This window comes from Numenius arquata, chromosome 25 (assembly GCF_964106895.1).
Source record: "Numenius arquata chromosome 25, bNumArq3.hap1.1, whole genome shotgun sequence".
Classification (NCBI taxonomy): Eukaryota; Metazoa; Chordata; class Aves; order Charadriiformes; family Scolopacidae; genus Numenius; species Numenius arquata.
Window position 1 is genome coordinate 5,267,555 of NC_133600.1, and position 19,866 is coordinate 5,287,420.

Below are 19,866 nucleotides of genomic sequence, written 5' to 3' on the forward strand. Positions count from 1 at the left end.
AAATCTCGGCAGGAACAAGGAGAGGGAAAGGCCCAGGACTGGGGCGGGCGGCGCGGCCGGGACGTGCCGGGACCCCCCCCGGCCGTGGCACCGGGAGCAGCCCCGGGGGACGGGCACCGGCTGGCGTGGGGCTTGGCGGGCAGGAGGCGGCGGCCGGGATGGAGAAGGCAAGTGGGGTGTCCCGAGGGATGGGGGGCTGCTGGCGGTTGGACCCACATGGCTGGTGGCCTCCTTGTGCCCCCCCGCACCCCCCACCCCGGGCATCCCCCGGCCATGGGCATCCCTGGTCCCGGTGCCGGGGTCGGGTACGCGATGGCACGGCAGTGCCAGGGCCTGCCCAGCCTCGGGGCAAGGCACTGTGGCCACTGGGCTGGTGGCCAAAACTTATCCCTCCCCATCCCGCCAAATCCCCGTGGGGGTCAGCCCCTCCATCCCCCGGTGCCAGCCAGGGCCGGGACGGGCAGACACCCCTGCTTCCCGCAGCCCCCGCAGCCCCCGCTGGGCGAGGAGGAGGATGAGGACGAGGAGAAGGATGAAGATGAGGATGAGGATGATGATGAGGACATGGCGGGGGAAGCTGAAGGCATCCTGCGCTACGAGGAGCGCATCGCCGGGCTGCTGGCCACGGTGGCCCGGCTGCACCGACGAGCTGAGCAGCTGCAGCGCCGCACCGGCAGGTACCGGCACATGGTGGCCACGGGGCTACCACCGCCCGGCCACCTCCATCTCTGGCCTTCGCCGCCCCACAGGGAGGATGAGGAGGGCTGGGAGGGCACCTCCAGCCTCCCCGCTGCCATCCCACAGCCCCGGCACCTCGACACCGGTATGGAAGGTGGGTGTACCGTACCGTGCCGTGCCGTGCCGTGCCGTGCCGTGCCGTGCCGTGCCGGCCTCTCGCTGCCGGATACGGGGTCCTGACCCCGGCCACGCTCCCTCTCCCCAGCCCACGGCCCCGACCTCTTTGCCGACCTGCAGCACGCCGTGAGCTCGCTGGAACGCGCCGTCTTCTCCCGGCACCGGCGGGTACCGGCACAACCCATGCCCGGCGAGGAGTGGGCACGGGCGGCCAAGGTGAGCCACGCCGGCACGGCCAGCCCAGATGCCAAGGGGATGGGCACCGGTTGCCCAGATGGCCCATTGGTTGCCCATCCCCGTATCTATCCCCAGAGCCTGGAGGAGCTGGACCGGGCACCGGGCTGTGCTGGGAGGGGGAGGCGTGGGGGTCCGGAGGAGGGAGCGGGCAAGGGGCTGCCGGCGGAGGAGGCGGCGATGGCGGCAGCGAGGAACGCGGCGCTGCGGGCGGCCCTGGGACGCCGGGACGAGGAGCTGAGCCGGGCCACGGCCTCGCTGCGGGCGCTGCGGGGGGAGCGCGACCGGCTGCAGCAGAAGGTGGGTGATGGGGACACGGTGAGGGCGGGGGGGGGGGGCACTGGGCACTGCCCTGGTCACCCCCTGGGGTGCCACCGGAGCGGCCCCTGGGGCTCAAGCCCGGTGCTCGGTGCAGGTGCGGGACCTGCGGGATGCTCTGTCCAAGCTGGAGGAGCCGGGGGGCTCCGGCAGCGACACCCCCACGGGGCAGGGGGAGCCCTGGCTGCCCCAGGTGAGTGTGGGGCTGGGTGGGCTGTGGGGCTGGGGGGGTCGGGGGATGGGATCCTGCCCCGGTGCCGGGCTCTGCCTGTCCTCTCCGCAGGATTTGCCCCAGTGCGTCGATGGCGCTCAGCCCCACGGTGCTCAGCCCCACAGCCCCCTCTCCCCCCAACCCTCGGAGGGGGGCGGCCAGGAGCAGGAGGAGAGGCTGCAGCAGTTGCAGGGGTGAGTCTTTTCCCTCCCGACCCCCACGGCCCCCAGCCCCAGCCCCTGCCGAGCCCTCGCCGGTGAGGAAACTGAGGCACGGCGCCGTGGGGCTGACGGTGGGGGGGGGGTGGGGGGTGCCCAGGCTCCTGGAGAGGCTGCAGGAGGTGAACCGGGAGCTGGCGGCCGCGCTGCAGGGCTGCAAGAGCGATGCCGAGCGGCTCAGCATGGTCCTGGGCCAGCACGAGTCCCGCAGCACCGCCCTGCGCCTGGCCCTGCGCTGCAGGTGGGGACGGGGACATGGAGGGGGGGACGGGGGACACACACACACACAGAGGGTGGGGGGACAGCCCGAGGTGCCGCCGCTGAGCCCCTCTCCCTGCAGCGAGCGCTGCGGGGGGGCCTACGCCGCCCTCCTGGACCTGATGCGGGCGAAGGCGGGCAGGGAGGAGGATGGTGCCCGTGGTGGTGAGTGCCAGCCTGGGGGGCTGCGGGGTGGGGGTGCTGGGGAGTTATCGGGGGGGATGCTGGGGGGATACTGGGGAAACTGGGGAGCTGTTGGGGGGATGCTGGGGGGATACTGGGGAAACTGGGGAGCTGTTGGGGGGATGCTGGGGGGATACTGAGGAAACTGGGGAGCTATTGGGGGGATAGTGGGGGAGATACTGGGGAGTTATTGGGGTGGATGCTGGGGGGGATACTGGGGAGTTATCATGGAGGATGCTGGAGGGGATACTGGGGAGTTATGGGGGATACTGGGGAGTTATTGGGGGGGATGCTGGGGGTGATATTGGGGAGTTATCAGGGGGATGCTGGGGGGATACTCGGGAGTTATTGGGGGGATACTGGGGAGTTATCAGGGCGGATGCTGGGGGATGCAGAAGGGATACTGGGGGAAGCAGGGAGGACGCAGAGGGGATGTAGGAGGGATGCTGCGGGATGCAGAAGGGATGCTGGAGGGGTATCAGGAGGATGTTGGGGGGATGCAGGGAGGACGCGGGGGGATATCGAGGAGATGATGCTGGGAGGATGCTGGGGAGATGCTGATGGGTGCAGGGGGAATATCACGGGGAGGCAGGAAGGATGTTGGGGGCCCCTGGTCCCCAGCACAGCCCCGGTGGGCACACAGTGGAGAGGGGTGTCTGCCTGAATGCTGCCTGCCCCGTGCCTAGGAGCCACAGGGGAGCAGAGCCTGGGGCACGGATGGGGGTCCAGCCCCACACCGACGGAGGGGCTGCAGTTCCCAGGCCGAGCGGAGCCAGACGGCCAAGAGGAGAGCGGGGACAGTGGCTCCCCGGGGCTGCAGAGGTACTGGGGGAGGAAAAAAGGGGGGTGCGATGCCAGGCCAGGGCTGTGCTGTCCCTGGGGTGGCACCATGGCACCATGGCCCCCACCCCAACCACATCCCCATCCCCACAGCACCCCGGCACCCCGGGGGATGGAGGAGGGTGCCCTGCGGGAGCACATTCGGCGGCTGCGCGCGGAGCAGGCGGCCGTGGAGGCGTCCCTGCGCGATGCCCCGTCACCCCCCCGCGGTGGCACCCGCCGCAGCGAGGATGCCCAAGCCCGGGCTGAGCGGGCGCTGCGGGATGCCAGGGCTCTCCTGCCCGGTTGGAAGCGGCCGGAGAAAGCGGAGCTGCTGAGGGACTTGGCGATGCTCAAGGTGAGCTGGGAGGGGGTCTGGGGGGGGACGGACACCTGGGTCCCTCCCCGGCTCTCCGTGGAGTCCAGGCTTTGAGCGGGGCCAGGAGAAGGGCAGGGGGTGATGGAGGGTGGGAGGGAGCAGGGCTGGGGGGGGATTTAGGGTCGTGCCTCAGTTTCCCCAACCCGGTGGTGATGCCGCTGCCCTGCCAGGAGGCCATGGCCGACCTGAAGACGCGGCTGCAGTTGGTGGAGAGGGAGAAGCGGGGACTGGAGGTGCTGGTGGCCGGGCAGGGGCCACGGGAGGCTGCGCTGCGCCTGGTGCTCCAGCACCTGGAGCGGGAGCGGGATGGGGGGCTCAGCCGCCCCCCCAGCTCCCCCAACAGCTCCAGCAGCAGCGAGGAGGTAAGGATCCCCTCCACCTCCCCATGGGGACCCTCCCTGGGGCTGGGGCTCTTCCCAGGGATGGGACCCACACCTGATTTCTGCAGGATGCCCAGACCAGCCGGGTGAGAGCGGCAGCTCCCCGGCACCTCCCGGACCCGGAGAGGATGGGGGAAGAGCTGCTCCGTGCCCTGGCCCGGTAAGAGACCTCACCGGGGTGCCACGGGGAGCTGTGCCGGCACCGGGCTGGCTGCCATATGGGTGTCCCCAGGGTGGAGGAGCTGCGTGCCCGGTCACAGGCCCTGGTGCTGTCCCTGGAGCAGAGCAGTGCCACCAGCCGCGCGCAGCAGGCGCAGTGTGTCACCGTCACCGCAGACTTCTTCCACGCTCACAGGTGGGCAGGAGGCACCCCCTTGCCCCCAGGGTGGGCAGTGGGTGTGATGTCCCCCCACTGCACCCCCTAAAAACCGTGGTCCTGCATGTCCTGGATGCAAATCTCCCCTGCGTGCATAGTCCCTTTCCTGCACACCCCAAAGCCACGGTCCCTTCCTGCACACCCCCAATGTGTGGTCCCCACCTCCATGTCCCAAAAACAGTCCCTTTTTCCTGCACATCCCAAAACCATGGTCCCTTCTTGCACATCCCCAAAAGCATTGCCCTTTCCCACACACCCCAAAAACACTGTCCCATCTTGCACATCCCAAAAATTGGGTACCATCTTGCACACCCCAAAAGCCCAGTTCCTTCCTGCACACCCCAAAACCGTGGTCCCATCCCGCACACCCCTGATGCTCAATCCCCTCCTGCTCACCCCAAGAGCCTGCTCCCTTCCTGCACACCCCGAAACCATGGTCCCTCCTGTGCCCTCGGTCCCCTGGGTCCCCTGGGTCAGTGCTGAGCATGTCACCCACAGCGTGCTGGCCCTGGCATACCACGATGCCTGCCAGAAGACCCCAAAAGCACAGTCCCTTCCTGCACACCCCAAAACCATGTCCCATCTCGCGCACTCCTGATGCTCAGTCCCCTCCTGCTCACCCCAAGAGCATCCCTGGTGCTCAGTCCCTTCCTGCACACCCCAAAACCATGGGTCCCTCCTGTCCCCTTGGTCCCCTGGGTTCCCTGGGTCCTCTGGGTCCCCTCGGCCGACACCGTGTCACCCCAGCGCGCTGGCCCTGGGGTACCGCGGTGCCCGGCGGAAGCAGGCAGCCCAGCTGCGGCGGCTGGAGGCGCAGGCGGGTGCCCTGTGCAGGCAGCACGCCCGGCGGGCACAGGCGCTGGTCCACAGGCTACAGACACTGGAGCAGGGGATGGCCGGCAACGAGACCTGCATCTAGGGACACCCCCCCGTCACCCCCAAGACCCCCCCTGTCACCCCCATGCTGGGAGGCGCCTGCTGTATCCCCCGGGGAGAATAAACCACTGATGCTCGTGGCTTGGCCAGTCCTGTTGTGGTTTGGATTTGGGGGGGCTTCTGGGGGTGGGGGGCTCAGGCAGCTGGACCCCCAGCTCGGCTCATCCCAGCAGGGCTGGGAACAAAGGCCACCCCCTCCCCGCTGCCCCCGCTATCTCCCGGCACAGATGAAGCCATTTCGTTATCCCTGACGTGGGATCAAAGGTGACGGCGGTGGCCGTGGCGGCTGGGGCCCCATGCATATTCAGGAGGGAAGAGGAGCAGTGACCCCGCGCCAGGGGCATCCTCCCTGCGCAAGGCGGGGGGGCTGTGCCGGGGGGTTGCTGTGGGGAGCGGGGGGCTAAATCCGACAGCCTGAACCCCACCACGATGGGGGACTTGGGTAGTGGGAGCTGGGCTGAGTGTGGGTCTCCAGAGGGAGGATGTGGGGGCTGTGGGGCAGCCCCGGGCTCAGACACGCCGCAGGGTGGGAGGGAAACTGAGGCACGGAGCTATATATAGGCTAAAATGAGGCCTGCGGCTCCCAGGAGAGATCCTGCAGCAGAGTTCAAGGCTCAGTGGATCAATATCCAGAGCCGTGGTGCTGGAGAGGGCAGAGAGAGGGCTGCAGGGCTGCGGGGATGCAGGGATGCAGGGCAGGGATGCAGGGCCATGAGGATGCAGGGATGCAGGGCCATGAGGATGCAGGGATGCAGGGCAGGGATGCAGGGCCATGAGGATGCAGGGATGAAGGGCAGGGCTGCGGGGATGCGGGGATGCAGGGCAGGGCTGCAGGGAATGGATGCAGGGCTGCGGGGATGCAGGGAGCCAGGGAGGCAGGGCTGTGAGGATGCAGGGATGCAGGGCATGGATGCAGGGCAGGGATGCAGCTCACCCCTCCGAGCTGCCCGTGCCCTCCGCCCTCACCACCTCTCCACCAGCCGGGAGCCCTCCGAATGGGGGGCAGCCCCATGTCCCTGGAGGCGGCCGGTGGGGCTGGATCAAAGGGGAACTTCCTGGGGAGCAGCCCCGTCATGAAAGGGGAGCAGCGGTGCCATGGGGCGGTGCTGGGGGGGCTGCCCCTGGGCCTGGCTCCGGTGGGGACCATGGCTCGGCTCGGTGCGTCCTGGCTCGCGGGGGGTTCCCGGGGGCCGGTGGCGGTGGCGTGGAGGGGCTGACCCACAGGTTGAAGGTCAGGGCTCTGGGCTGAGACCCCTTTTCAGATTCAAATGGGTTCCCCGGGGGCTTTGTGCGGGGTCAGGCTCCACCGAGAGCCGCATGAAAGGGCCGGGGCGGCTTCAACCCTGGGTGCCGGCAGGAGGGGGAGGGCAGGCGGGACCCGCCACCGCCCCCACCCCGGCTGGAGGGGTCCCCCCCTGCCATGTCCCGCTGACACCGGGGCCAGACCAGGGGGAAGCTGGGGGGGACACGGGGTGCCCCGGGCTGCGGTGTCCCCACCGTGCCCGGTGGCTTGTGGTGGCCTTGGGCTCCCTGTTCCCAGCCCCAGCCACTCTGCCCGCCTCGGCACAGCCCGAGCCCCTGCCAAGGACAGAGCGTGTTGTGAGCTGGGGGAGTGGAGCCGGGGGAGCCCTGGCACCGTCCTGCCTGCCAGGCTGATGGCACGGCATGGCACGGCACGGTGCAGTATGGCACGGTACGGCGTGGCATGGTGGCTGTGGGTGGCATGACACCCCCCCCCCCCCAATTTTCCCACTGCTCACCCCCACATGCACCCACATTCAAGATTTCCAAGACGCCACCCGCTCCCTGCCTCAGTTTCCCCACTGTGAAGCAGTGTGGGCTGCCGGGAAGCCGAGGGGTGCAGAAACACACCCCACCCCACCCCCCCCAGCACCCTCAGGTAGCAGGGCCTGGTGTGGGGCTGCACCCCGTTCCTGGGAGTGTGGGTCCCGTGGGGGCCAGGCTGTGCTGGGGTGGGGGCACGGGGGCAAAGGTAGCGGGGAGAAGCCGGGAGCGATGGGAGCAGGGAAGGTGTGTGATTCATGTCCCCCCCGGGGAGGGAGCGTCCAGCCTGGGTGGGGGCTGCGGCGCGGGATCTGATATCCCGGGAATGCAGGGCAGGGAGCGGCACTCTCCGGCGGGACGGGGGGGCCGGGGGCACAGGGAGCAACAGGGGTCAGGTCTCCCTCAGCCTCTCTGCAGGGCTGGGGGGCAAAACCATGGCGTCGGGGGGGGTCAAACTGCCACTCCATGGGGCAGCCATGGGAGAGCAAGAGCCCGTGCACACGCGTGTGGTTCCGTGTCCCATGCACACGCGTGTGCGCTCGGCGGAGGCATGTTTGCTGGACGGACACGTGATGGGTGCTCCCTGCGTGTGCGTGCCCTGGGGCAGCCATGGGGCAGCCGTGGGGCAGCCGTGGGGTGCAGGGCTGTGGGGCAGCCCTGCCCGAGGAGCCGTGGCAGAGCCGGCCCCGGCCTCCCTTTGTCCTTCCGCGGTGCCGCGGTTCGGCCCTGCAAGGTCATGCGCTGCCACGGCCACCACAGGAGGGTCGGGGACCCCCCCCCTGGGCCATGAGGGGCCCTTCGCCCCCCCCCACCACCGGCTCCGCACTGGCTCACGCTTGCCCGCGTCACCCACGGCACACACATGCTGGCAGGATCCGGCCCCAGGAATGCAGCACCCTCAGCCCCACGGCAAACGGGGTGCGGGTCCCCATGGGGGTACGGTGAAGCTTGGGGGGGCGGATAGACAGACAGATGGTATCTATTTAAGCCCCCCAGGAAGCAGCGCTGCCCATAGCTCCCATGTGGATTCGGGAATGGGTATGGCTGCCCCGCAGCACGGTGTGCTGCTAACTGGGATGCTGGTGACGGAGTCAGGGCTGGTGGTGCTGGCATCTGGCTCTCCGGCGGTGATGGCACCCAGATCTCCGGTGGTGGTGGCACCCAGATGTCTGGTGGCGCTGGCACCGAGCTCCCCACCGGTGCTGGCACCCAGTTCTCTGGTGGCACAACCACCAGCCGGCACATTTTGGCAAGGGTTGCTCAATCCTCCTCCACCCCAAAGGCTGCGGGGAAGTGGGGGGGACACCCCACGCCGGAGCCGGGTCCCACACCGAGCCCGGAAACCTCCCCGAGCCCCGGCGGGCGCCTCTGCCGTGTCGGACCCTTCCCGGGGGCGTCGGGGCGGCACGAAACGCGCCGGCGGCTCCCGGGGGCCCTTTTGTGCGGTGGAGTCAGCGGAGCAGCGCGAGGAAGGAGGAATTCCTCCGGAGATCAAACGCCTTCGCCAACTGGACACCGACGTCAAAACAAACCCGGCTCCCACCGCGGGGCCGGGAGCCGCGCGGGGGAGAAGATCCAATTTCCTCCTTTGTTCCTGGATTATTATTTTTTGCAGGGGGCGAGGAGGCGGGGGAGCGGCAGGGAAAGGGCCATAAATCACGGCCTGACAGAAGAGAAAGGAGAAACGGGGCCGGCTGCAGGTGGGGGTGACCCCCCTCTTGCCTGGGCTGGGACACCCCCCACCCAAGCTCGGCCCCTTCCCAGCCGGCTGGCCACGGTAGCCCTGCGGCATCAGCCTTCGCCGGGCACCTCGGTGTGGTACCCGGTGAGCAGAGATCCCTCCAGACAGGAGGAAATGGAGGTTTTATTTATGGCCGGAGCTGGAATCCATCCCCCTCCGCTGCACCCCGGCTCCGGGCTCGGTGCTTCGCTTGGCGGGGGGGTGGTGGGGGCGGTATTTATATCCATCCCGTTTTGCTTCGCCTTTGCCTTAACCCCGGCAGAGAGCCCGGCCCCAGCGCGTGGGTTGGGAATGCCAAGGACGACGGCGCCGCGAAGGTCCCGGCAGCGCTGGGTCCGAGCCCATCCCCGCAGCGTGGGCATCCGCTCGGCATCACCATCGTCACCCGGCCCCAGCTGGGACCGCCACCTGGGGTCCCCCATGGGGACAGGCCTGTCCCAAGGGCACGCCGGGGGGGGGGGGGGGGAATAGGGGTGCGTGGGGGGGGACCCAGCCTGCCCGCGCCCCGTCTCCGTGCCCTGCCCGCCGGACTTTGCCCCCGAAGTCAAGGTGAAAGGCGTGCTGCCGGGAGACACCGGGGCCGCCGCGGCACGGCCGGGAGGAGAGTTTGGTCCCCGGGGTGAAAGGCGAAGGCAGGGCGATGCCGCGGGGCTGCTCCCGGGTCAAGCACCTTCCCGCAGAGTTTATTTCTTCGTTAACGATTAACAGGGCGGCAGCAGGCAGGCGCCGCGCACCCCCAGCTGGCACCCCCAGCCTGTCCCTTCTCCCGGGGCCGGCCGACGAGCCCTTACGAGTCCGACTTGATTAACCACATTGCAAACGGATTTCACGGGGGGGCCGCCGGCAGCCACTCGCCGGCCCCGTCCAACCCCTTCGGGGGGAGCGGTGGCACCCGAGGGACCCCGGGAGGTGGCACAGCCCCCCGGCCCTCGTGCCCCACACGAGACGGGGAGCCGCGGCCTCGTGCCGCTTGCAGTAATTAAAGATCCCGCTGGGGCTGTCGGCGAGAGGAAGGGATTCCCGATGCCGGCAGCTTGGCCACGGGCCAGGCGTTGGGGGGATCGCTTGCCATCCTCCCCCCGCCCCTCGCCATGGCCCGTGGGCCCCCCGCAGCCCCGCACGGCGTCACGCCACACCGCAGGGCTGCAGAGCGGGGCTCGGTCCCCGTCCCCAAGGGGACCACCACCCCAGCGGTGCATCTGCCCGTTGCCACATCCTACAGCCCAGAGGTCACTTATCGGAGGGGGGGGGGGACACGACAAGGACCGCAGCCATAACCGCAGCCCGTGGCGTGGCCCTGTACCCCGCTCCCGGTGAAGCCGCGGGGCCACCGAAGGGCTCTGGTCCCCCCCCCCAAAAAAAAAACCATCGGGTGGACGTGGGGGGCCACCTCCAGCCACCTCCGCTGGCCAACGACACCCCCCACCCCCCCGCCCCGCTCCGCTCCACGGCATCGCCCTGCCCGTCCCCGTCCCCGCACCGGCGGTACCACAACCGGTACCACGGAGCCGCCCACCCCCCGCTGCTGTGCGGTGCGGTGCGGTGGGGCTGCCCTGCCCGGTGTCGTGTGTGTCGTCTCCCGCCCCCCCCCCCCCCCCCCCTCCATCGCATCCCATCCCCGGCCCGGCGGGGGCGGGGGGCGGCCCGGTGCGGCGGCGGCGGCGGGGCCGGGGCCGGGGCAGGACCCGGCGGGCGGCGAGCGGAAGGGGAGGAGGACGGGGAGGAGCATCCAGGGCGGCCACCGCGGCAGCGGCTGAACTTTGCTCTTTCGCGGGAGGCGGGGAGAGCCCCGGGGCTCGGCGGAGCGGGTCCCGCCGGACCCGGACCGGGCTGCATGCAGCGGCGGCGGCGGCGGGGCCCGTAGGGGCGAGGGCGGGCCGGGGCAGCGCCGCCTCCTCCTCCTCATCATCATCATCATCGTCCTCCTCCTTCGCCTCCTCCTCCTTCCCTGCCGGTGCCGCGGAGCGGAGGAGCCACCGGGGGCGGGCAGCGGCGGCCCCCGCATGCGGCCGAGCCCCGGGGCCGCCGCCGCCGCCGCCGCCGCGCCCGGAGCCGCCGCGCCCCGCGGGGGGATGCGCCCCGCCGCGCCCCGCTCCCGCCGCCGCAAAGTTTCCGCGGGGCCCCCCCGGTAACCGGGGGGGGGGGGGTGGTGGGGGCGGGAGGTGGGAGGAGGGGGGGGGGAAAGGGCGGTGAGCGGGGGGGTGGGGGGGGTGTGAGGGGAGAAAACCAAAAAGACTTTAAGCCCCCCCCAACAAAAAAAAAAAAAAAAAAAAAACCCAAACCCTATAAAAAATCCTAAAGCGGCCGCCACCCCCACCCCCTCACCCCCCCCCTAAAAAAAAAAAAAAAACAAAAAACCCAAAAAAAACTTGCTCAACTCGTTCCGGGAGGCGCCGGTCGCCGCGCACCGCTCCATGCGGCGGCGGGGCCGGCGCTGAGCCCCGGGGGCCGCGGAGCCATGGCCATGGTGGCCGGCGGCTGGGGCGAGCCCAACGGCGGCGGCGGCGGCGGCGGCGGGGAGGAGGCGGTGTCCCCGGCGGGCGGCGGCAGCGACGCGGAGCACGGCGAGGAGGAGCGGGCCGGGGCGCCGGTGGACTGCGTGGTGTGCGGGGACAAGTCCAGCGGGAAACACTACGGGGTCTTCACCTGCGAGGGCTGCAAGAGCTTCTTCAAGCGCAGCATCCGCAGGAACCTCAGCTACACCTGCAGGTAAGGGCCCGGGGCGGGGGGGGGCTCGGTGGGGTACCGGGGGTGGCAGAGCCTTGGCACGGTTGCAGCTCTAAGGGTGACCCCCGGTGCTGGCCCCCGGTTTGGCATCCCGGTGGTCCCCGCTTCAGGCACTCCAGTGGCCCCCGGTGCGGCTCCTGGTGGCCCCCAGTACAGGTTCCTGGTGGCCCCCCAGTGCAGGTCCTCAGCCTGGCTCTGCAGTGGCCCCTGTGAAGCTCCCTGGTGGCCCCCAGTACAGGTTAGTACAGGTTAGTACAGGTTCTTGGTGGCCCCCCAGTGCGGGTCCCCAGCCTGGCTCTGCAGTGGCCCCTGTGAAGCTCCTTGGTGGCCCCCAGTACAGGTTCCTGGTGGCCCCCAGTACAGGTTAGTACAGGTTCTTGGTGGCCCCCCAGTGCGGGTCCCCGGCCTGGCTCTGCAGCGGCCCCCGTGCAGCTCCGCGCTGGCCCTGCCGTGGCCGCACGCTGGCCCCGGTGCAGCACTAATGGGGTCCCCCGGTGCAGCACCATCGGGGTCCCTCCGTGCCCTGCAGCCCCTCTGCCCGGCGCATCCCCAGCCCCACAGGGATGGATGCCCTGGCTGCCTCATCCCCTGGGCCGTGGGGCACAGCCGGTGTCCGGGTCCTCGTCATCGCCCGGCGCTGCTCCGGCATTAATTGCCGTTCCGGGCTAATGCCTGAAAACGCGTCGTGGCTGTGAGTCACTCCGGTCACGGCCGCTCTGCCCGGAGAAAGCACCAGTGCGGCAGCCGGTATAATTTTAACCGGAGGTGTCAACAGCCCGGCGTGCTGCGGGCACCGAGCCGGGGCGATGCCGGGGAACCCCAGCGCTGCCGCCCATCCGGGCCCACCAGCGGGACCAGGATACGACCCCCTGCGAAGTTTGGAGCCGGGAAATAACTCTGGAGTTTCTCTTGGGCTGGAAAGGAGCATGGGGCCAGCTGGCAGGCGTGGGGACCCCGGCTACGGGCTGCTCCCAGGGAGGGATATGGGATGTATAGAGGGGCTGGATCCACGTGCGGGCGCTTCCAGCAGCGTTTCCTAAAGCGGTGAGGACGGCACCCGCATCCCGGCCGTGGGCACCCCGCAGCCGGGCTGGGAACGGGGCACCCCAGCTCCGCACCCCGCTTTCTCCCCATCTGAGGTTGGGGGTGGGAGTGTCGGCTGCCTGGAGCTGGGTCTCGTGGGGCTGAGAGGTGGCTTCGGGAAGGGAAGGGGCATCGCCGCCGCTGCGGCGGGAGCCGTCTCCGAGCCGCCTTGCTCTCGTTTGGGCGGCCTAGATTCATCCTCCCCCGTGCGCAGCATCTCTCCTCTCCCGGCAGCTCCCGGCACCGGCGTTGCCGGGTCCTGGCTGACGTCAGCCCAGCCGCTGGTGGCCATGGAGCGGGGCCCCGGCGCTGCCGGCGTGGGGCAGGGTTCGGTACCCGCTGCCCCTCGTCCCTTCCCCATCGCCTGCCCTGGGGGGCAGCCCCTGCATCACCCTGCCTCAGTTTCCCCACCGGAGCAGCGGACTCGGCTGCTCGAGATTAATGATTGGAAGATGGGGGGGGTGGGGGGGGGAAGAAAACATATGGCTTTTGAGAAATTCCAGTTTCTCCAGAACAAAGGAAAGGCCAAATCGGGGCTCCCCGGGAGAGGGACGGACTCTGCGTCCCAGATGCCGCTCAGGTGTGGGGGGTGATGGAGGGGCTTCTCCCGGGCTACGGAGCATCCAAGATTTTCTCCTGTGCTTGTCACTGGTATCTGGGCACCTACTTCAGGTGTTTTGGTTATTTTTTACACCCCACCCCACCCCCCTGCTTATTGTGCTGGGAATTGAGTCGGTGCAACAGAAAATTGTTGGTTTGCCAAGTAGGGAGTAAGTGTTGGAGGGGCCGGGAACAATGCACCCCCGGCAGCCCTGGCATCTGCTTTGTTCAAGGAGTCAAAAGCAGCATCAAGCCAAGATTGCTCTAATTTGAATATTAAAAGTGAGTTGGATTCAGTTTAGTTCTTGCACTAAATAATTACACGTTCTAATTACATAATTAGCACAGTGTACGCCTTTTGTATTCTCACAGTTTCCCAGGTCCCTGCAGCCCATCAGTTGGGAAACTTGCTATGAGCCGCTGGCGGGAGCCGAGATGATTTTTTTGGGGGGGGGGTGTGGGGGTGTGGAGGGGGGCTTTTCTTGGTGCCCCGAGGCCACGGTGAGGGTCAGCCAGGCCGGTGGCGGGGCCGGGGAGCTTTGTCCCCGCCGCGGCGGCGCGGGCGGCTGATGAAGATGTAATGTGACGTTTTGATTAGCTATCACTTCTCCGCTGGAATAACTTTCTTCTTTTTTTCTTTTTTTTTTTTTTTTTTTTTAATATCAGCAACACGTTTTAAAATGTGCTAAGCGCAGTGGTGATGTTCGGGGCGAATTAATTCCGGTTTGAGCGCGGCGGGAATCCCCACCTGTCTCGCCTCTGGAGTCGTGTTAGGGATGAGGAGATTCGTGTCGGGATTCCCAGGCAGAGCCGAGCTGCTGCCGGACGCTGCCGTGCCCCGGCCCTTCCCGCTGCTTCACACGCCTTCATTTATCCCTCTTTTGCTGATAATCCCCCTTTTCTCCCCGTTTCCTGCCACATCCACCAGATGGGATGCGCGTGACCGGTGTCACCTGTACCCCGCTGTGTCCCTTGGCTGTGCATGTGTCCCATGGGAATCGGGGCTGAGGGGGGGTTGGATGCTGACGAAGCCATTTGGGAACATCTCTCGGTGGCTTTGGTGGTGGCCACATGATGGAGGGCTACCCAGTGCCCGCAGCTCCTTGCCCAGGGCAGGACCCGTGAGCCAGGGGGTGGGCATGACCCCCTTGCAGGCTCCGAGGCTGCTGGGGGGGGGCAAAGCATCCCCCCCTGGCTGGCGGAGACCCCACGCTGGGGCTGGGGACACGAGCACGGAGCGTGCCACCGGAGCGTGGGGCCGTGCCACTGCCATGGGGGGACGCGTGGGGCAGCCCCGGCCTCGTAGGAAATAGTTGGAATTCCTCACACGTCTGGCTGGGAGGCCGGGGGCTGCTCTGTTGCTTCCCCCCCCCCCCCACCATCCCCCCTCCTGCTCTAACATGCCGGGACACGGGGCATCGCTCCCCGGCACCCGTCCCTGTGTGTCCCCGCGGGTGGCAGCCTGGCAGCCTCCTGTCCCCGGGGATCTCTCCGGCTTTTCTACAGCCCTGGGCATCGCCAGCAACGGGAACGGGCAGCCCCTGCGGTGGGAAATCGCTCTGTTTCCATAGCATCCAGTCTGCACGCCCGGGGCCGGCGTGGCACAGCCGGAGGGGGCCGCGCTCGGAGGCGAAGGGCTTTTTTGGGGGGTGGCGGAGAGGCTGGGTGGGGTGCAGGGACAACCAACCCCCCCCCCCCCCCTCCCCGGTGGCATCGTGTCGCTCCTCATCTGCCCCCTGGTCCTGCAGGTCCAACCGCGACTGCCAGATCGACCAGCATCACCGCAACCAATGCCAGTACTGCCGCCTCAAGAAGTGCTTCCGTGTGGGCATGAGGAAGGAAGGTAACGGCAACGCCGTGGGGACGGGGACGGGGGTGGGGGGGACAGGTTCCGGTGACCCCCACCGTGGGGACAGTTCCCACGGGTTCCCGGTGAACCCCCACCACCGGCACCGGCAGGTTCCCGAGGGCTCCCGGTGCCCGCTCTGCTCCCGCTGCAGCCGGACACTCTCCTGATTCTCCCAGAACTCTTTTGGCATCAACCCCCCCGCCCCGTTTGCCACCCCCCGTCCCGTCCCGTGTCCCCCCCCCTTGAATCGCCCTCGGTGCCGGCAGCGCAGGTGGTGTTTGTTTGGAAAAGCCGGGGCCTTGAGCTGATAAGGTGACACACCTGGAGCAGGGGACAGCCCCGGTGGCCCCGGAACGGTGGAGGAAGTCGGCCGGGATGGGCTCCGGAGCCCTGTAAATCCCCCCGGGGTGCTCTCTTTGCTCCCCATCACCCTGGGGGAGGGAGGGGGGGGCATGAACCCCAAATTTTTCCCAGGCTGTTGCAAAAGGGGGGAAGGGTTTAGCCCCAAATCTCCCATCTCCTCGCGGGGATGGAGGTGTCGGGGCTCGGCGTGGGCTCTGCCGCGGTGGCGGGGATGCTCGGCCACGGGTGGCATTAACGTGAGGAGCAAAATGGGGGGGCGGGGGGGGTTGGGGGAAGGATACTGGAAGCAGGACAGTAATTCCCTCCTTTCCAGAGGAGTCGGGATGGCATTATTGCCACTTAGCATGATTTAGAGCTCTCATTTAAGTGGCTCATGAACAGCCCATAAATTAATTACTAGGGACTGAGCAAATAGTGGGCGCTAATGGGATGGGGGGGGCGGGGGGGGGGTGGGAGAGGGGGGGGAGCTGAAAAATGGCTCTCCCTCTGAATGCAATTAGGAGGGGGAGCGCCCCAGGGTTAACGACGCTTCCAAGATGGATGTTTTATTTGCAAATAAATGATTGCCGCCATGCGATGACCTTGGGTAGCGGTTGCCCCCGGTGCCGGGGTGGGTTTTCGTGGGGGGGGACATGGTGCCAGTGGGACACACGGCATGGCCGGAGGTCCGGTGCTGCATCCCTTGCAGAGGAGGAGGTGGCACGGATGCTGTCCCAGCCCGGCTGCCGGTCGGAGGCCATGGCCAAGCCACGGCGCCGGTGGCCCTGGAGCTGCTGGTGAATCACCGGGATGCTAAATGGATTATTAGTGCAGCTCTCGCCGGCGGGCACAGCGGGTGACACGCACCACCTCCCTGTCCCCGAGCACCTCAAAGCCACCCATTGTTCCTTGGGGTGGCAGGATCCGGCCCTGCCAGGGATGCTGGGATGCTGGGGAGGGGGGGAGAGGAAGCATCCCCGTCCTTCCTCGCCCTCCATGGGGCAGAGAGAACCCCTCGTGTCCCCCGGGAGTGGATGGGGGATGATGCTGGGTTGGGAATAGGGAGCATCCCTGTCCTTCCTCGCCCTGCGTGGGGTGGAGGGAACCCCGGGAGTGGGATGGAGGATGATGCTGGGTGAGGAGGGGGAGCATCCCCCTCCTTTCTTGCCCTCCATGGGGCAGAGAGAACCCCTCATGCCCTCCAGGAGTGGATGGGGGATGATGCTGGGTTGGGGATAGGGAGCATCCCTGTCCTTCCTCGCCCTCCATGGGGCAGAGGGAACCTCATGTGCCCCCCGGGAGCAGGATGGGGGCTAATGCTGAGTGGGGAAGAGGAGAGGGAACATCCCCGTCCTTCCTTGCCCTGTGTGGGGCAGAGGGAACCCCTTGTGCCCCCTGGGAGTGGGATGGGGGATGATGCTGGGTGGGGAGAGGGAGGATCCTGCTTCTTTCTCGCCCTTCATGGGGCAGAGGGAACCCCGGGAGCGGGATGGGGGACGCAGCAGGATGCGGACACCTTCTCTCCTTCCCTCCCCACAGCCGTGCAGCGGGGCCGGATCCCCCCCACCCACTCCAGCACCAGCCCCAACACCATGCCCAGCGGGGAATACTTCAACGGGCAGCCGGTCTCGGAGCTCATCTCCCAACTGCTGCGGGCTGAGCCCTACCCCGCCGCCCGCTACGGCTCCCAGTACGCCCAGCAGGGCAGCGTCATGGGCATCGACAACATCTGCGAGCTGGCCGCCCGCCTCCTCTTCAGCACGGTGGAATGGGCCCGGAACATCCCTTTTTTCCCCGAGTTGCCCGTCTCCGACCAAGTCGCCCTGCTCCGGCTCAGCTGGAGCGAGCTCTTCGTCCTCAACGCGGCGCAGTCGGCCCTGCCGCTGCACATGGCCCCGCTGCTGGCCGCTGCCGGCTTCCACGCCTCCCCCATGTCGGCCGACCGCGTCGTCTCCTTCATGGACCAGATCCGCATCTTCCAGGATCAGGTGGAGAAGCTCAACCGGCTCCAGGTGGACTCGGCCGAGTACAGCTGCCTCAAAGCCATCGCCCTCTTCACGCCGGGTAGGTCGGTGCTGCCACCGGGCTGCGTCCGCATCCCGGTCTCATGGAGCTGTGACCCCCCCCTCCCCGGGAGCATCTGCCCCCTGTTTCCCTCGGGTTTTGGGGTCCAGAGAGCGTCCTGTGGTTCTCAGGAGGGTGGCAGAGGGTCCTCGTGCCCTGGTGCTCTCCACCATGGTTTGCAGCATCCCACCTTCTCCATGTGGGCACAGGGTTGAGCTTCCCAGGATGATGGGAATGAGACCTGCAGGAACACAAATACCCGCCCTGTGCATCAGGGGGGGATCTTGGGGAGCCCCATCCCTCGGTCCCTCCGTGCTTATCTCATGCTGCAGAGGTGCCCGGTCCTTCCCAGCAGGGACGAGCAGCAGCGTGGCCACAGTGGAGAGGGGTGGGGGGGCTCACTGGAGGTGTCGGGGTGGGGGGCGGTCCAACCACTGACTCCTCTCCATCCCATCCTTCCCACAGATGCCTGCGGCCTCTCGGACCCGGCGCACGTGGAGAGCTTGCAGGAGAAGGCGCAGGTGGCCCTCACCGAGTACGTGCGGTCGCAGTACCCCTCGCAGCCCCAGCGCTTCGGCCGCCTCCTGCTGCGGCTACCGGCCCTCCGGGCCGTGCCGGCCGCCCTCATCTCCCAGCTCTTCTTCATGAGGCTGGTGGGGAAGACGCCCATCGAAACACTAATCAGGGACATGCTGCTGTCTGGGAGCACCTTCAACTGGCCCTACGGGACGGGGCAGTAGGGGACGGAGCCTCTCCCCGCCTGGGGACACTCTGGGGACCCCCCAGCAGCTGGACCCGGATTCCCTTCAGCGCCCTGAGATGGTGCCATCCCTGGGGAGCCCCGAACTGTGCCGGCCCCCAGCCCCGTAGCTGTCTCGGAGCTCATCCGTCCGCTGCAGCTCCCCCCCCCCAAAAGCAGCGGGGTCACGGCGTTGTCCTCCTAAACCCCAAGGTACTGGCTGTGCCACCGCTGTCGGACACCGAACTCTTCTGTACCCTTGTGAAGCGGAGCTGCCTGGACCCCCCCCAGCATCCCCCGGGGACCTTGGAGCATCCCCCGGGGACCTTGGAGCATCCCCCGGAGCTGGTACCTTATCATCCCCCCGTGTCGGAGCCGGGCTGGAGCCTGGGGAGGGGGACACCATCCTCTGGCTGCCCCTCCAAATCTGCATTTCAGATGGCAGGAGGCTCGGACAGGAGGCAACGGGAGGTGGGACTGGCCGGACTGGGGTGCAGGGGGGCTGCTGGCTGGGTAGAGCCATCCTCTGGGGGGGGTCCTGCTGCGGCACCCCCTCCCTCTGCCTCCCCCCAGTCCTGGCAATCGTGGAAAAAGGGTGATTTTAAAACCCTTTTATCTCCTGCCCGTATCCAGCCTCCAGGACTGAAGCGCTGAGCTCGGAGCAGCCCCTTTTTGGGGACCAGGTTCGTCCCAGCCCCCTCCCCCCCCACTTTCCACTGAAGCATCTCCACTGTTGGGGCAAGGGGGGGACACAGGAGGGGATGAGGGTGACAGGGGAGGATATGGGGGGGACAGGGGGACACGGGCAGCTGACTGGGACCGTGCACCACGCAGGGTGCAAACGAAAGGGTCCTTTTTGGGGGGGCTGCACAGCACCCAGCCCGTCCCCCCACCTCACTCGGTGCTTTGACACCACCTCCCCCCCACCCCCCCCCCTCTCAGGGGCTGCATCCAGCACACACCACCATCCCCACACTGGGGGAGGTGGGCGCCAGCACCCCCCTGCCCACCCTCGCTGTGTTCCTGTGCCTCAGTATTTCTTTTTAAGCCAGTTTTTGGGTAAAGGAAGAGTTTTGGCGGGGGGGGGGGGGGGGCACCAAAACCTGGCTGCGAAGGGGTGATACTGCCGGGGGGTGGTGTGTGTGTGTGTGTCCTTGTCCCCAGGGCTGAGCTGTGCTGGATGAAGGGACATATGGGGGGGGGGGGGCAGAGCCACTGTGGTGGGATGGGGGACACCCTCTGCTCCCTTGTTGATGGGGGGGGCCACAGGGTGTCCCCCCCTGGACTCTGCTTCTCAGGGGTCTCCACCGTGCAAACAGACGGAGGCGGGATTAAGCCGGGGAATTTGTCATTTAGATTGATTCACTGAAAAATATAATCCTTGTTCAATGATACTAAACAAATTAACGGACGTCAATAAAAGATGTTTCTTACAAGGCTGGGGGGCTGCTGTGATGGGGGGGGGGGGGCAGGGGGGGAAGGGGCTGAAGCCCCACCCCAGGGTGAAGGGGGAGGAGGATGAAGCAGTGGGAGATGTGGTCCTCCCCAAAAAAATTAAGTCCCCTGCATAAGGCACCTTAAATCGGAAGAGTTTGGGAAATCCTGGGTATTGGGGGGGAGGGGGGGGGGCGGGGGTGTGTGAAGGGTCCTGGGTGATGTTCTTCAACTCAGGAGTCCCTCAGGAATAAATCCTGGAGTCTGCTGGGGAAGAACCGGATCGGGGGAAGAAGAAACCAGCAGAGAGGTTTGTATCCAGTCTTTGGGGAGAA

At 67.5% G+C, this 19,866-nt stretch overlaps 2 protein-coding genes across 3 annotated transcripts; both read left to right on the forward strand.

Moving 5' to 3' along the window:
* Positions 1-273: 273 nt before the first annotated feature.
* Positions 274-5,418, forward strand: USHBP1 (USH1 protein network component harmonin binding protein 1). The gene is made up of 14 exons (XM_074164031.1): positions 274-305; positions 450-677; positions 750-832; positions 944-1,071; positions 1,168-1,389; positions 1,505-1,812; positions 1,937-2,077; positions 2,177-2,259; positions 2,964-3,099; positions 3,211-3,454; positions 3,646-3,837; positions 3,924-4,015; positions 4,140-4,210; positions 4,979-5,418. Exons 1-14 carry the CDS (start codon positions 274-276, stop codon positions 5,416-5,418), a joined length of 2,400 nt encoding a protein of 799 aa, XP_074020132.1.
* Positions 5,419-8,567: 3,149 nt separating this feature from the next.
* Positions 8,568-18,098, forward strand: NR2F6 (nuclear receptor subfamily 2 group F member 6). Of its 2 annotated transcripts, XM_074163693.1 has the most exons (5): positions 8,568-8,652; positions 11,150-11,402; positions 14,852-14,946; positions 16,834-17,358; positions 17,824-18,098. In XM_074163693.1, the coding sequence occupies exons 2-5, from the start codon at positions 11,152-11,154 to the stop codon at positions 18,096-18,098; spliced, it is 1,146 nt and encodes a 381-aa protein (XP_074019794.1). In that variant the 5' UTR covers positions 8,568-8,652; positions 11,150-11,151. The 2 variants fall into 2 exon arrangements, with proteins under 2 accessions (XP_074019794.1, XP_074019793.1); XM_074163692.1 differs by lacking the exon at positions 8,568-8,652 and having other exon boundaries at positions 11,152-11,402.
* Positions 18,099-19,866: the final 1,768 nt, after the last annotated feature.

Bases quoted from the DNA above. Each gene is read 5' to 3' on its own strand.
- NR2F6 (XM_074163693.1), top strand. From the start codon at position 11,152: ATGGCCATGGTGGCCGGCGGCTGGGGCGAGCCCAACGGCGGCGGCGGC. The intron at 11,403-14,851 runs GTAAGGGCCCGG...CTGGTCCTGCAG, and splicing joins AACCTCAGCTACACCTGCAG to GTCCAACCGCGACTGCCAGA. The intron at 17,359-17,823 runs GTAGGTCGGTGC...TCCTTCCCACAG, and splicing joins CATCGCCCTCTTCACGCCGG to ATGCCTGCGGCCTCTCGGAC.
- USHBP1 (XM_074164031.1), top strand. From the start codon at position 274: ATGGGCATCCCTGGTCCCGGTGCCGGGGTCGG. The intron at 678-749 runs GTACCGGCACAT...GCCGCCCCACAG, and splicing joins CTGCAGCGCCGCACCGGCAG to GGAGGATGAGGAGGGCTGGG. The intron at 3,100-3,210 runs GTACTGGGGGAG...CCATCCCCACAG, and splicing joins GGCTCCCCGGGGCTGCAGAG to CACCCCGGCACCCCGGGGGA.